This window comes from Carassius carassius, chromosome 22 (assembly GCF_963082965.1).
Source record: "Carassius carassius chromosome 22, fCarCar2.1, whole genome shotgun sequence".
Classification (NCBI taxonomy): domain Eukaryota; kingdom Metazoa; phylum Chordata; class Actinopteri; order Cypriniformes; family Cyprinidae; genus Carassius; species Carassius carassius.
In genome coordinates this window covers 9,888,030-9,903,016 of record NC_081776.1, presented here as the reverse complement: position 1 = coordinate 9,903,016, position 14,987 = coordinate 9,888,030, and the positions used below count along the sequence as shown (strand labels likewise).

The window sequence follows — 14,987 nt, the reverse complement described above, 5'->3', positions numbered from 1 at the left end:
TATGCTGTAAACATAATTTAAAACCAATTGAAAGTGTGGTTTAAAACTAGGCCATGATCATCAACTCGAGTCTTATGGGAAAGGAAAGATGTTTTCTTTGACGTGAATAAATACTAGAGCTGGACCTGTGGTGCTCTGCCAGTGAATAATCTCACCCTGTTGCAATTAGCCTATTAGCCCAGTTAGAGAGTTGTCGTCTGGTTGCTGTTTAGTCCCAAACATCAGGGGATCACATCTACTGAGGAATCATGCATATATTTAGAAGCTATTTAGTGAACATGCATTCTATCGTCCCACCTGTAATTCTGCCCCCACTGAAAGATTTATTCCAGTTTGCTTTAAAATGTAATGATCTGTGATGTAACACAGTGCTTCTTGCATCACTACCATCGCTGCTGTCTGCTGATTCTACAGAACCACTGTAAACCAAATAAAATTTTACCTGAGTCGTGATCTTGAATGAATGTGATTTTAAAATATTGGCAAGATTGTGTTGTCCTCATGCCTGGACGTAAGTGCGACTAGTGTGGTCTGATTTACTAATACACTTTTTGTCAATTTTTTAATGAATTACAGAATGGTTCGCAGGTCATCCATTTGAATAATAAATCTGATAAGATATGGTAAATCTTTTATTGAACAAACCCTAAATCTTTGACTCATTGAACATTGTTTTAATGCTCTGATAGTTTTTAATATATTTGCATGAATTCAGATCCTACTCATACTTGGTTTTCTTCTGTGTTTACACTTTTGTTTGTTTTGCTATGAATAACAGAGACGTGTCATTTCTTTTTTTTCTTTTTTTTGGCTTGTTTCTTTCAGTCTCGGTCTCTACCACTCTCACAGTTTGACTCCAGCTCTGTGGTTGAGATGTCCGCATTAATATTTATGACTGATAACAAAATGCAGAAATTCTCATGACTGTCTCTGCTTCTCCATGCTTTTGCACACACACACAAACCTGTATCACTTATAACACTTCCCACTTTCTCTTTCATGTACCTTAAACTCCCTCTCTCACACACTTATCTTTTTTGTGTGTGTCTCCTTTATGTTGTGTTACTGTGGTCTCTGTTATGATAAAGCTTGGGGGCTGCTTGGAAATTCAGCATGATACACCTGACTGCATTAACTGAACACGCAAGGAAAATTAGTAAATTAATAAGTAAGATTTAGTCGTTTTTTTATTTTTATTTTTTATTAACTTGTAACAACCCAAACAATCCAAAGCTTAGTGTATGCTAGAACAATAATGAGCACACACAGTCATACAAATTTCCTGCAGGAGAGAGGAACAGAAAAACAAGAGCAGTAGGTCGATAATCTCCTGCTGGTCTAGCCTTAAAGGCAGAAAGGCAAGTTTATTTATATAGCACATTTCGTACACAATGGTAATTCAAAGTGCTTTACATAAAAGAAAGTAAAATAATAATGAAGAAAAATAATAACGAGAATAAAACAAGCAATTTTTTTAAACTTTTAAAATTATTAAAAAATTTACTTATTTAAAATGAATTTAAAACAGTTAGAAAATGATTTTACATAAAATAAAATTAAAAAAAAAACAGTGAAAATATAGTGCAATCAGTTCGGACATTGCACAGTGCTCATTCAATAAATGCACAGCTAAACAGATGAGTTTTAAGTCTAGATTTAAAAAGATTTTTTGAAACTAGATTTGACTAGTGTTTTAGCACATCTGATCTCTTCTGGAAGCTGATTCCAGCTGCGGGCGGCATAGTAACTAAAGGAGGACTCCCCTTGTTTTGTGTGAACCCTTGGTATTTCTAACTGACTCGATCCTAATGATCTGAGTGGAGAAAGAGAAAGAGAAGGAGGGAGGGAATGAGAGAGGATTGGAGGCAGTGAATGATAGTGTTTGGGAGCAGAGGATGTATGGGTTATGTGTGTGATTATGGTAGATTGGTTGAACAGAGCTCAGGTTGTGTTGGGGTTCAAGATCCCATAGTTCTCCACATTGAGTCATTGCTGAGGTCAGCTGTAAGTACAGCACTGATCACACTTCGCATTATACCAGGCCTGTTGATCTCTAGGTTATACTGTATGAGCCGTCGTATACATGACATCCACTACAGTGGACTGATCTTACTTTAAGTCATTTTTATTTTTAATTACCAAGTGTCAATTTTGACACTTACCCATAATTTCATATGGCTGTTCTCTTTAAATTGCATAACAGATGGGATGTAAAAATCCCATTCATTTTGTCCACAGAGGAATTGATATTTAAAGAGAACATAAACCTTAAAGAATTGTTTAACAGTGGAATGCTTTGTGAAAAACTTCAATACTCCCGATTTAAAAAAAATAAAACACAAAAATAAATTAAAAATCTCACCAAATCAGAGAATCAAATCAAGCAAATATATACACAATAAGCATCTTAAATCAATAGTATACATTATAGTTTATACAGTATTTGATTTCTATTGGGTTAATTGGTTATATTGGGTTTAGGTTCGGATAATGGCTTATAACTCTTGAACTAAGAAAAAATCCATATGGGTAAACGGATGGAAATTCTCTTCTTGCTTTGAACTAAAAAGAGACATTTTAGTTTGTTTCCATATGATAAATCATGCATTATAAAGGTGGTACACTTGGATAATTAATAATATAGATGATTTAAATGTTTCTAATGAATTAGAATAGCTGGGGACATTCTGTTATGTTCTATTATACATTTTAAGTTGACTTTATTGACTTAATTAGTTGGGGGGAGGGTTTACTTTTACCTTTACTGATCACTTATTTTCTTCTAAGTCTGTCTCTTTCTCTCTCCCTCTCTTACTCTCTATTTCTAATTAATCCCCTGATTATCCCTCTAATTAAATCTGGCTAGTTTCCTGTATCATTTTAAACAGCAAGATAAATGCGTCTTTTTAAGGAAAGGGGCCAGACTGTCTGTTGAGAGTGAAGCAGATTACAGTTATCAGAGCTTGCAGCTAATTATTGCGCTTGGCTTTTTGTCCACGTTTGTCATCCTTTCTTCTAGGGCTAAGTGTTTTTTATTGTAACTTTAGACAATGTCAGCATCAGGCGTGTGTGTGTGTGGTCAGAGGGACAGCTGTGAGCGCTAATGACAGAGCTATAGTTCCTCCTGCATTAAATGAATGACAGGGAGGTTCAGAGCTCAGTGGATTTCACAAATTGCTGGTCTTGGCCCATTAAAGCCTTTTGTTCTGTCCATCCAAATGGAAGTTGTGTTCTTCTCTCCCGCAGTTTACTGTCATTTTACACTGGATCTTCGGATCAGTCTTTTGTGTGAAATTTGTATGCCTGCATGGGTTTTGTCCTGTCTTAGAATGTTCTGTCCGCAATTTAAGACAAGTGCTGCTTCAATGGCTTCATTTGAATCTAAAGAATCAATGCTCGTTTTCCTTATTTTCAGAGAAATTAAATTGATTTTCTTTGTCTGTGTTTCTCATAACAGCTATGTCACAAAGCAGGCTGGAGACGGTGGCTTTGCTACACTCTCATGCTTGCAGCATATTCATAATTCATGTAGAGCAAGTTGAAGCTGCAGGTAGTATAAGTGTTAATATAGGGCTGTGCAAAAAGTCATGCGATTTTCATGCGCATCTTGTCAGTAAAGGCACTCCTGTGATAAGCAGTATATCTCCATCACGTGCGTTCAGATCAGGATTGCCAGATTTTCAAAACAAAACCTGCCCAATTACTTCTCAAAACTAGTCCAATTGCATTTCGTTTCGGGCGATAAAATAAAAAAAATTTGACGGGGTTCCCTCAGTAAAATTTGCATTTTAGGGGCTGAACATCACGTTATTTGTATTGGGGTCGCTTCGACCCGCGGACATGAAAAACAACCGCAGACTTGGCAACACTGGTTGGCCTTTACTACACAGAGCCATAGTTCACTTACAATCTACACAAAATCGATTTCAAAATTGGAGGCGATTCTTTGTAGATTTTGGACTATGGCTCTGTGTAGTAAATGCCGCTCCACCTGAACCAGTGTTGCCAAGTCCGCTGTTATTTTTCATGTCCGCGGGGTTAAACCGACCCCAATACCAATAACGTGATGTCCCTCCCCCTAAAATGCGAATTTTATCATGGCAATCCTTCTAAAAAACTTGTATTTTAACCCTGGTACGCAATTTATACCGGGGAACCTCCTGGAAACGCGATTTGGCTAGTTTTGAGAAGCAAGTGGGCAGGATTTGTTTTGAAAACCTGGCAAACCTGATCTGAACACACGTAACAGGAGCGCCTTTACTGACAAGATGCGCAGGAAAATCGCATACGATTTTTTGCACAGCCCTATAATTAAAAGCATGTCTCACACAAGCCAAACAGCTCAAAGTCTAAATCTTTTGTTGCAGATCAGCTCTGGGCATTTATTGATTTAATTTCTTTAATTTCAATTATGAATTGCCATTTAATGACGGTCCCATATGCAGCATTCGCCACCAATCCCCCAGTGTGACATCGGGATCTTGAGAACATTTCGTTGTGGTATTGCAGTGGCCTACTTAGACCACAGCACATTGTGTTTGAGTGAATAGAAGTACATTTTCTCGGGAATTTTAATCAACGTAAGCAAAGGAACTTCTCCTGAAATACTGATTTTGATTAAAGGAGTTTTGAGTGAAGAAAAAGTGTGTGTGGTTACTGTATACTGTAGCTATACGGGACAAAAGTACAATTTTAAATGTATTTTTTGATGTGGCAGAGCATTTTGGGGACATTTTCAAGGTGTTTTATTTATTTATTATTATTTTTATCATTATTATATTTTTGGCCAGATGTTAGTAAGTCTAAAATGTAGTTTAACTCCACATGTTTTATATGCAATTGTATTAACTGATGCTACATGCTGTTTTCATTTTTTAAAACATTAGGAGCACATATAAGAGGACTTATGTAATCATTTAAGTATTGTGCTGTCATAAACAGTAAAGCTGCATGTGGACCCATTATTAGAGTTATCATAGAAACGAAACACTTCTGAGTCCGATGACTTGAACGGCTCCAAGTAGAATTTCCAAGTTACTATCTCATAAAATGCAGCAGTAGTAGAATTTTGCTTGGTTGATTTACCCAAAGCATATAAACAACTCGGTGTTGTTTTCATATAGTGGTGGAAATTATGATTCTTTTTAGAGATTCGTTCATTTTCAGTTCATTCACCAAAATGATTCGTTCAGAATCGTTCACTGATTCGTTCAGTGACCATTTCTTCGTATTACACAAAATAAGCCAGCCGATGGCAAAAAAAAGAGTGTATTATGTGTTATGTCTTAAGTCAACGAACGTATTCACTTGTTACAAAAACTGATCTGGCTTTATTAAAATGTGTGTATAATCACATTCAATATATAAAGTCTAATTAAGTTTTTCAGATGAACAAAGCACAAGGTTTTCTTGCCTAATTAGCATTTTAATTGTTTGGTCAGAAAGTTTGTATATTATATATTCACATTCATAAATCGGGGATTAAACGTGATGTTGCTAAATATCAAAACAAGCGTATGTGCACAGTACAGTACTTAACTGCGCTTTGCATTTTTGCGAGATTGACATGCTAAATGGCAGACTAACCCGGTTTACTCTCATTCATTTCGTTCACGAACGAGATAAGCTATGTGCCAGTTCATTTCATTCACGAACGACATGTATCAGCTCATTCACGAACGACATGTGTATCAGTTCAGTCATTTCATTCACGAACGACATGTATCAGCTCATTCAACTCATTCACGAATGACATGTCTATCAGTTTAGTCATTTCATTCACGAACGACATGTATCAGCTCATTCAACTCATTCACGAACGACATGGGTACCAGTTCAGTCATTTCATTCACGAACGACATGTATCAGCTCATTCAACTCATTCACGAACGACATGTATCAGCTCATTCAACTCATTCACGAACGACATGGGTACCAGTTCAGTCATTTCATTCACGAACGACATGTATCAGCTCATTCAACTCATTCACGAACGACATGGGTACCAGTTCAGTCATTTCATTCACGAACGACATGTATCAGCTCATTCAACTCATTCACGAACGACATGGGTACCAGTTCAGTCATTTCGTTCACGAACGATAAGATCTCCAGATCTAGTTCAGACTCATATGAAACTCATTCATTAAGGGCGTATTCGTTCACTACATTCAACAAATCACATACTCTGTCACATCTCATACTCGAAGGCTATTGGCTCAAGGTTGAGTAATTCTTTGACAGGATGAAATGGTTGTTACCCGGTTCACTGAGCTGCGCATGCGCTGCTTATAGCGCCGCGCTGCTGTGAAGGGAGGAACTTCACTGAACGAGAAGTACGAGTCAGTGGATTACATGAACGAGAACGATTCGTTCACCTAAAAGATTCGTTCAAAAAGAACGATTCGTTCACGAACGACACATCACTATTTTCATAATGTTTTTGAGTGACCCAACACAGCAACATTGGCCCAACAAATGGCATGAGTTTGACTAACCAATGGAAGACATGGAGTGTACTTTTTTTTTTTGCAAATCCGTTTGTGCTACTAGTAGCACAAAAATCACCCACTTCACCTTTAAAAAAAAATAAAAGTCTATAATATGTCCCTGTTAAGAGAAAAGCAATAAAAGGTGAGAGGGAGAGTGTTGATAGTTTAGCATGTGTGTGTTTGTGACTGCCCAGATCTGTTTTCTATAGCGATGTGGTTCCTGGGTTTGGTTGCCTGTAGGCCTAATGATGTCGTCTGGACAGAATCAGCTCTGATATGTTTGTGACAGTTGGAAGTGGAGTATCAAGGCCTGAATGTAAATCCAGTTAGTGCACAGAGTGGCTGGGTTCAGAGCACACATTATTGCATTTTCTGTCTGTGAAGCCCATAGGGCCTTGCAGGGCACAGCCTGTTTAACCATGACTATGACCAGCGACCAGACCTGAGCATCCGCTGCGGTTTTAGGGAAAGATGTGTGTCAGATTTTGACCAAATGTATACAGAAAGATAGAAAGAAACCCAGCTATGCGGAGACTCACCTGATAGTAATGGATATTGTAGGAATACAGTTATTCTTGCTTCATTAAAAAAAAAATAATTCCAATTTACTTTCAGTTCAAATATAAAGATGATTATAAGCAGGCCATTATTAATTCTCAAAAAGTATAAACACAAAGCGGCCCAACATCAGCTGAATTGGATTGAGCAATAGATGTCAATAGGAGTTCTCACAATGGTAAATATAAATGTGTTAGTGAGAATGTGTGTAAACTGTAGATGCTTTAATGAAGGATGTATTTTTATCTCATTGTGTATAAATATATTGCATTCTATGTACGTTAATGAGATGATTGTTAAGGTCACAACAGCTTAGTGCTGCTGTGTTTGTAACTATAAGGGACAAGAAAATAACAGTTCATATTACCAGTGTTCATCTTCCACTGACACACTCCCTATACACACATAAATGCACTTTTCATGACCCCCTCTGATACCCAAATGACAATGAGCCAGGCTCTGTGTATGTGTGAGCTAGCAGTGAGATTCATTTAAGATGGACATTGATGGATTAATTTCATAAATCAGTTATGATGGGATGTTGTCATCTGTCTTCCGCTTCACTGGTGGTTAAACATCCAAAATTGGGAAAATACAGAAAGGGAGGGATACACATGTGTGTCTGAGGGAAGATTTCATTTAAATATGAGTGTGTGCTTTTATTGGTGTTCACTACAATTGTTGTGCTTTTCACTTAAACATTTTATTGTAGTTCATTTATTTATTTATTTTTGCTCTCTGATCCCTAGCAGTGCTAGAGCTGGTCCGTGATTGGCTAAAGTTCAGCTAATGTTTGTTCAGCAGGTGATTGGCTGGGTCGATCTTAGTGTGTTGTATGGCAGATATTGTTCTGTCACAAAACAACAATGTTGCTTCTTCCTGAAGCCTGTCGATTCTGTGACACATTGTTTCTTGCAAACATGACATTGTGCCACTGATAAGGGCAACTGTCTCATGCACATATTTTTATTTGTTTATTTTTATTGATGTTGGATTCAGGTTTTTATACTGAGATTAAAATGTGTATATATTTTTATCCCCTACCCATAAACCTAACATTTACAGAAACCTTTCCAGAAATGTTTCATTTAGACATTAATTAATAACACCTCACCCAGTCAGACATGTAAATAGTCTCGTATTTAAGCTGTTTCTCTAATCTGAGTAATTGTCCAACTTCAAACGAGTTGGCTTGATTGTTTAAGCATACATGTATAAACTGTATGATGCCCAAAAATGCTGTCCAGATAGGCAGCTTACAAGGTTTTAAACCACAGCCATGTATTGTCACCTTTAAAGCCAGTTCAGCATCAGTATGCCTTGAACTTTTGCCTTGGCTTTGAGTGAGTCAGAGGAAGTTTGTTAATGCCAGCAGAGGAGCGTTGAGCTACAGATGAGCCCAGTGGATTAGACTCCATAATAAACCACAGCTCAGCTCCGAGATGATTGAGAAACCCTGCTAGTCACTCAGGTCTGTGGGATTTACTGACGGATTTCATAAGGAGAGAAAATGGAAAAGGATGTTATGTTTGATTAGGTAAGTAGGGTGATTAAAGTGGACTTTAATGACCAGGTATTACAAAACAGGTGATGAGAATCCCACTTTTAAATTGACATGCAGTGTGTCATCCTATAGCTATTGTTATGGAAGTTCTTATATTGTTCTATTTACAGTCACAGTCACACAGGCGTGCACTCTGTTCCACAACATTACTATCATCAAGAATGAGCCTATGATGTCATAAAATGCTGTCTTCGTAGGCAGTTAGTTTTTGAAAGAGAGAAGAGAGATGCCCCTCTCTGAGTTAACGGCTGCATTAATCTGTTGGGCAGTGTCATTTGTCAGTTTGCCTCATTATCTGCTGGTCTCAATCCTTTTACAGAGCTCTCGGATAAATGACTTATAATCTAACGGATTTATGACATAATGAGATTCCTGTGTCGGCGCCTTTTCCAGCTTGGGAGGGCAGTGGGAAGTCCTCTTTCTGGACACATTTGTCGTCTTCCATCTCCTGTTGTCTCCATCTCTCTCTAACACGATGGGGAGTGTGTTAAAGCACGCTCTGTTCTGGGCCTCTGAGACAGGGTGCAGACAGCAGAGAGCGCACATTCTCTCTACACCGAGGCATATTACAGTGTGAGCATCCTAGGGTGATGCAATTCCTGATTTGAGTCCTTAATCCTTTTTTTTTTTTTTTTTTTTATCCGTTTAGATTTTTGAATCGATTTTACATTTTGATTCGATTCGTGTGGATATATGTCATATACTTATATTGTGTATTCTGGTTGCACTCTCATCTAATAAATTATACTGGGAACCTTCTACCTTTACAAAACATTACAAAAAAAATAATAATAAAAATAAACAGTAGGGCCCAAACTTTACAGTTCAATTGCTATTTAATACATGATTTTAATTTATAATGGTTCTTTAAAAGGATTCTTAATATAATATAATATAATGTCATATAATTTGACCAGTCACAGTCATCTAATAGACATTGTTGAAGTTTTAACATTATTATGAGGACATAAAAGATCACAATCTCTACGTTGCGCTTGAAAAGTAGATCGTAGAATCGTAGACGTCTTCAAGATAGATCACAATATAAAATCGCAAAATCGCCCACCCCTACACTTGACCTTTAAGGTTAGGGATTTGAACACCATTTTGAGATGTGAATAAAATGGAGACTTGGGGGTGGAGCATTTTGGGCCAATAATGATCCAGACTAACCTAGCAACTCCATACAACCACTCCGAACTCCTTAACAACAGCATTGCTATAACCTATCAGACATGCTAGCATTGTGGCGGTGGGTTGTGCACGGGCAGGCACCACGCTCATATTCTACAGGAAATGTAAAAATCTCATATTATCAATATTATTAAAAGAGAGGTGTTCAGACAGTTGGCTTTGCTTCTGCCCTAAAAATAACCTGCTTTTCACATCATGTGATGATAGGGTTTATGCCTAGCTGAATGGAGAATGTATAAACACGCAAGCACATCCGTACACAGAGAAGATATCATCTGTCGGTTGTCTTATTCATTTCATGTATTTTTTTATTTTTTTTTAATCAATCATGTTTGCCAGATGCATACTGCTCTGATGCTTTGTGAAAGCTCTTGCACACACACAGTGAGACACGTGCCTTTCAACAAGTGCAACAATCTCTTTCATAAATAGGAAGAAAACTTGTTGAATCAGAGGGGAGAATTTCACTGGCAGCTCCTGAACCCTTATCATTTTCTAAAGGTAATGAGAGTCAATCTCCCACTCTGCTCACCAAGGCCTAACCTGCAGTCTCTCAGGCCCTCTATGCTAAGGCATGTGCACTATCACAATGCCTGATAATTTACCTCTTCATAGTTGTGAAATGGAGGAAGGGAATTCAGGTGTGCAGCCGGGGGAGAAACAGGGGCTTTGTGGCGGCACCAAGATCAGCTGACAAATATCATGTGTGCGTGATGAGAGAAATGACTTTTCTCTTGGATTTTGAACCTCATTCTTGTACATGGCAGTGAGATCATGTCATCTGAAGCACTCTTCCAAAGGATGCCCTCTTTCAGTCACAACCTCCTGACCTCTCTTTTTCATGGCTTGCTCTTTATCTTTCTCTAATAGCGGAAAATATAACTATCCCTTTAAAGCCATTCAGATGAATGCTTTTTTCTTTCTTTCTCTCATTTTCTAAGAATCTCAGATATTTGCTGTAAATCCCAGTCAAAAATCAGAGGGCAACATTAGGGCTTAAATGGATGTGCTTTTAAACAGCGGAGCATAGTGAAAGGAATTTCTCATCTTGTCTCTGTGTCAGAAGGCCAGTTTAAGTTTATTTGCAGGGCTATGAGGAGTAATTTAACTCTTAATGTGTTCAAACTCTTATTGTAACAAAATACATAATGTGATGTAATTCAGTCAATGTTTCTCTTAAGAAACTAAATTCAACTAAATTTGGACATTTTTTTTCTCCCTATTTTCTTTTGAGCTCCCATCTCTGTCATGGGCCGAGCATGTCAATTAATTTCTATTGTGCCAAATGCTTAAATTGTCATTACTGGCCAATAGTAGTCCGACGGCATTTAGCAGCTTTAAAAAGAGATTTTCAGAATGATTTATTCTCATAGTACACTCTGAGATGTCAGTTTGAGTGGGAGTATTTAATTAAAAAAGAAAAAAATAAGCAGTAGATAATATGTCTGGAATTTTTTTCTTGGGTGATTTGAGAAAGCACTGACAAAAATCACTCAATGAATGCTGAAATGCTTTTTCTTTTTTCATTTTGCTCACATCCCATCGTAAAACGTTTACCACCTGAATAGGCATCATGACGTTTTTCGTCTTCGTTTTTTGATTTAGTTTTCCCGCATTGTTTTGAACTCTGTAATATTTGTGTCATGTGTCCAAATGATTTCACGTAAATGTCACTGAGATATGTGTAAGAATGTTCCAGAAAGAGAAATAGTTTGACAGAACTTCAAGGCACAACAAGAAGTAAATACGCTGATGGATGAGCGCTGACAACAGAGCAAGAATAAAGTGCTTAAATATGAGCCTGCTCTTATATAAATGTTATAGTCAAATCTTGATCTTAAAATGCCTTCTCACTCTCAAGCATGACTGAATTGGAAAAAAAGGCCCATTTCTTTCTTAAAAAATAAAAATGCCAAATAAAGAGGCCAGTGATGATGTCATCTGTCATTTATCATGCCTGACCGCTCTGGACCTATCGCCTCTCATCTAAGCTGTGACTGACAGTAGTCATCCACCAGTGACAAGTAATCAAAGCAAAGGAAAACTGAGGGCCCCAGGCCATATCCATGCGACAGGAATGGCTATTACATGTGTATTTCAGTGCAGATCTCTTTTTTGGTTCGGCTTTGTTTGGCCTGTATGTTTCCCGACAGCTCCACAGCGCCTCTTCTTCTCTCAAGTGTTAATTGGCTGTAAATGGTAAGATGCACTAGCTAGAGTTGATGACCTAGGATGAGCTCTCTCAGCAGATCCTCATCCCACTGTATGTGAAGAAATGCCACATTTGGCAGATGTGTGCATGTGTGTTCTCATGAACCATAGGTCCTTTGCATTTCTGGTCCTTTTGCTTTCTATTTGAGCTTAAGTACAAGCTATTATCAATTTCACAATGGTTTTTAGAGAGATAAATAAAGTCTTCATTTTAAACCCCAGTATATGACATTTCTCTAATACAGATTAATTAAAATTGAGGAATGCTGTGCTATCCACACATTTCATTGAACGACCGGAAGGTGTTAATTTTCAAAGAGATTTGACAGTATGAGCCTTTATGATGAGTTCAGCTTGTCCACCTCCAATGTTGTAGTCATTGTGAACACACCTTATAAGAGAGACTTAAGTCTCACTCCACACATAACTTAATCTCTCTCTGTTTCTCTGTTTGCAGCTAACCCGTGTCCCAGTGGAGGCCTGCGAGCAGTATTCATCCTGTAAAGAATGTCTGGGATCTGGAGATCCTCACTGTGGCTGGTGTGTGCTTCACAGCATGTGAGTACAACCCTCCTGCTCTTTGCATGACTACGCACTGTCCTGTACACCCGTATGTAGACAAATTCCTGAGGATCATATAAATGAAGTACAGTATGTGTACTAGATGTTGGTTAAAGGGATAGTCAACCTAAAAAAAAAAAGAAACTTCTGTCATTATGTTCTCAACCTGATATTGTTCCAAACATGTATAACTTTCTTTGGACTGTGGAACGCAAGAGTAACCAAACTGTTTCCATTCCCATTGACTTCCATTATTTCCATTATAGAGTGGAAGCCAATGGCAGCAGAAACTGGTAATCAACATCTTTCAAAAAAGCTTTCTTTGTGTCTGTGTTTTGGAAATGAAAGAAATGTATACAGATTTGGAATGACATGAGGGTAAATTATGACACAATTTTTATTTTTGGGTGGACTAACCATTTAAGAGGCATGTAGCATGATATGTTTAGTCATTTAGAGTAATTCAGCTAAGTCACATTTAAGTAAGTGTGTGGCCCTAGAGACTGAAAACAGTTCTCACATTTTTCCTACTAATGGATCTCAGACACGTGCTCACACATGGAAACACATCAACAAAAATACTTGTACACGGCCACCTTTCCACCCACTGTGTAGAAAGGGAGGGAGATGGATGCTTCAGGGCCTCAAGGGATGGCCATATCTCCCACTCCAGTGTGTGTGTGTGTGTGTGTGTGTGTGTGTGTGTGCGCGGCATTGTGATCTCAAGCTATCTCACATATCCACAGCTCCATATTCAATGACATCTAGGTCTTAAAACACTCTTCACACACATGCACACATCACTTGTGCCACTAAGGAGCAACAGGGCAAGAGAATGTCTAGCAGACATTGGCTGTGCTTCAGACCAAAAGCATTGTTACCCTCTTAAGTGCAGGAGAAAGAGAGGGAGTGTGAGAGGAGGTAAAGAGATGTGTAGAGATTCAGAGCCTATCTCTCTCTGTCTCTCTCAGGGCTTTTGAGTTCTCTAAATGCGACAGGGGCCATAGGCATGGCGTTTGCCACATGTCTGCCCAAGGTCAGGCATGCTTAAAATCTCACATTCATCTGTCTCTCAACTGTTCGCTCTCTAAATTCTCTCTCACTCACTCTTGTTTTATAAAAGTGAGAGCTGCATTAGTGCTGGACAGTGAGACATGTGTTCAAATGGCCTGTGTATGTATCGTTTCCTCCTGAGATGTTTGATAGTTTCGTTCTTGAGCTTTGTTGCTTAACATCGGCCATACAGTGCTTCCTGATCCAGTCGATGTTCAAAGGATGAGCACAGGTGAATTGAGCCACTTTGTACTCTTGTATTAAAAATGAGCATACTGTTTTTTTGTTGTTGTTGTTGTTGTTTTTTTATTTAGCCATTTAGCAATTTTAACAAATTATTTGGTCATTTATTTGTTTTCATTATATCATTATATTTAAATCATAAAATCATATAATATTTGTTCATTCTTTTTAGCCATTTACTTAGGCTAAATAGTAATTTGTTTATTTTGCTAATTAGCAATGTTAGCTATTTAAGTCATTTATGTTGTCTGTTTTAATATATCAAATAATTTGTATATATATATATATAATTGTTATATATTTTTTTATTTCTTCTTATTAAAGTTACAAAAGTGATTAAGTCAAGAGCAGTGAGAGATTTTCTCTCATTGTTGTTTGATTAATATGAATAGCAGATGGGACGAATATTGGGCAGGTTCTCCTTTAAGACCGAATTCCAGATCCAATATACTGTTACGTATGAAACAATAGACTTTTTATTTTGTCCATCCGATATATATCGTCATATCGCACATCCCTAAGCAGTATTTATTTTTAATCATCATATTTAAATCACATAATTTATGTATTTTTATGTATTTAGGTATTTATTCATGTAGCTACTTAGCTTGATTGATTGATATATGTACTTATTTATTTTGCCTATATATATAATTGTAATTGGCCTACAATTATTTTTAATATTTAAAAACTAAATACATAGAAAAATAAATAAACACATTTGACTTTTGCTTTCACATGCTGTGAAGACGCAAGACGTAATCACATAATTTATGTATTTTTATGTATTTAGATATTTATTCATGTAGCCACTTAGCACTTAGAGTTCCACCAAAGTAGATTGCGTTTTTATACATTTTGAATTTATGTAATTTATTACTTTCAATTTTTATTTTTTTTAATGTTTTATTTTTATTTAAAGATACCACAGAGCATGGCGTTATTAGTTTTGGATTGAGTCCTGTATTCGCACTGCAGGAATAGGCTGATCAACTTATCATGATTGTCCATGAAAACTATGCAGCAAGAGAGAGCTGCCTCTTTCTCTCCTTCACTCTGTCATTTCTCTCTGTCCTCTGGCAGCAGAAACAGTGTCAAGTGTACACGGGACA

The 14,987-nt window shown here is 37.3% G+C and overlaps 1 protein-coding gene across 1 annotated transcript in view; it reads left to right on the top strand.

Moving 5' to 3' along the window:
• LOC132098906 (plexin-A4-like) overlaps nucleotides 1-14,987 on the top strand; it is a 224,646-nt gene that overhangs the window by 144,836 nt on the left and 64,823 nt on the right. Inside the window, exon 5 of the mRNA XM_059505180.1 lies at nucleotides 12,476-12,576. Coding sequence (XP_059361163.1) covers nucleotides 12,476-12,576 — 101 coding nt within the window. The remainder of the gene's footprint in view (nucleotides 1-12,475; nucleotides 12,577-14,987) is intronic.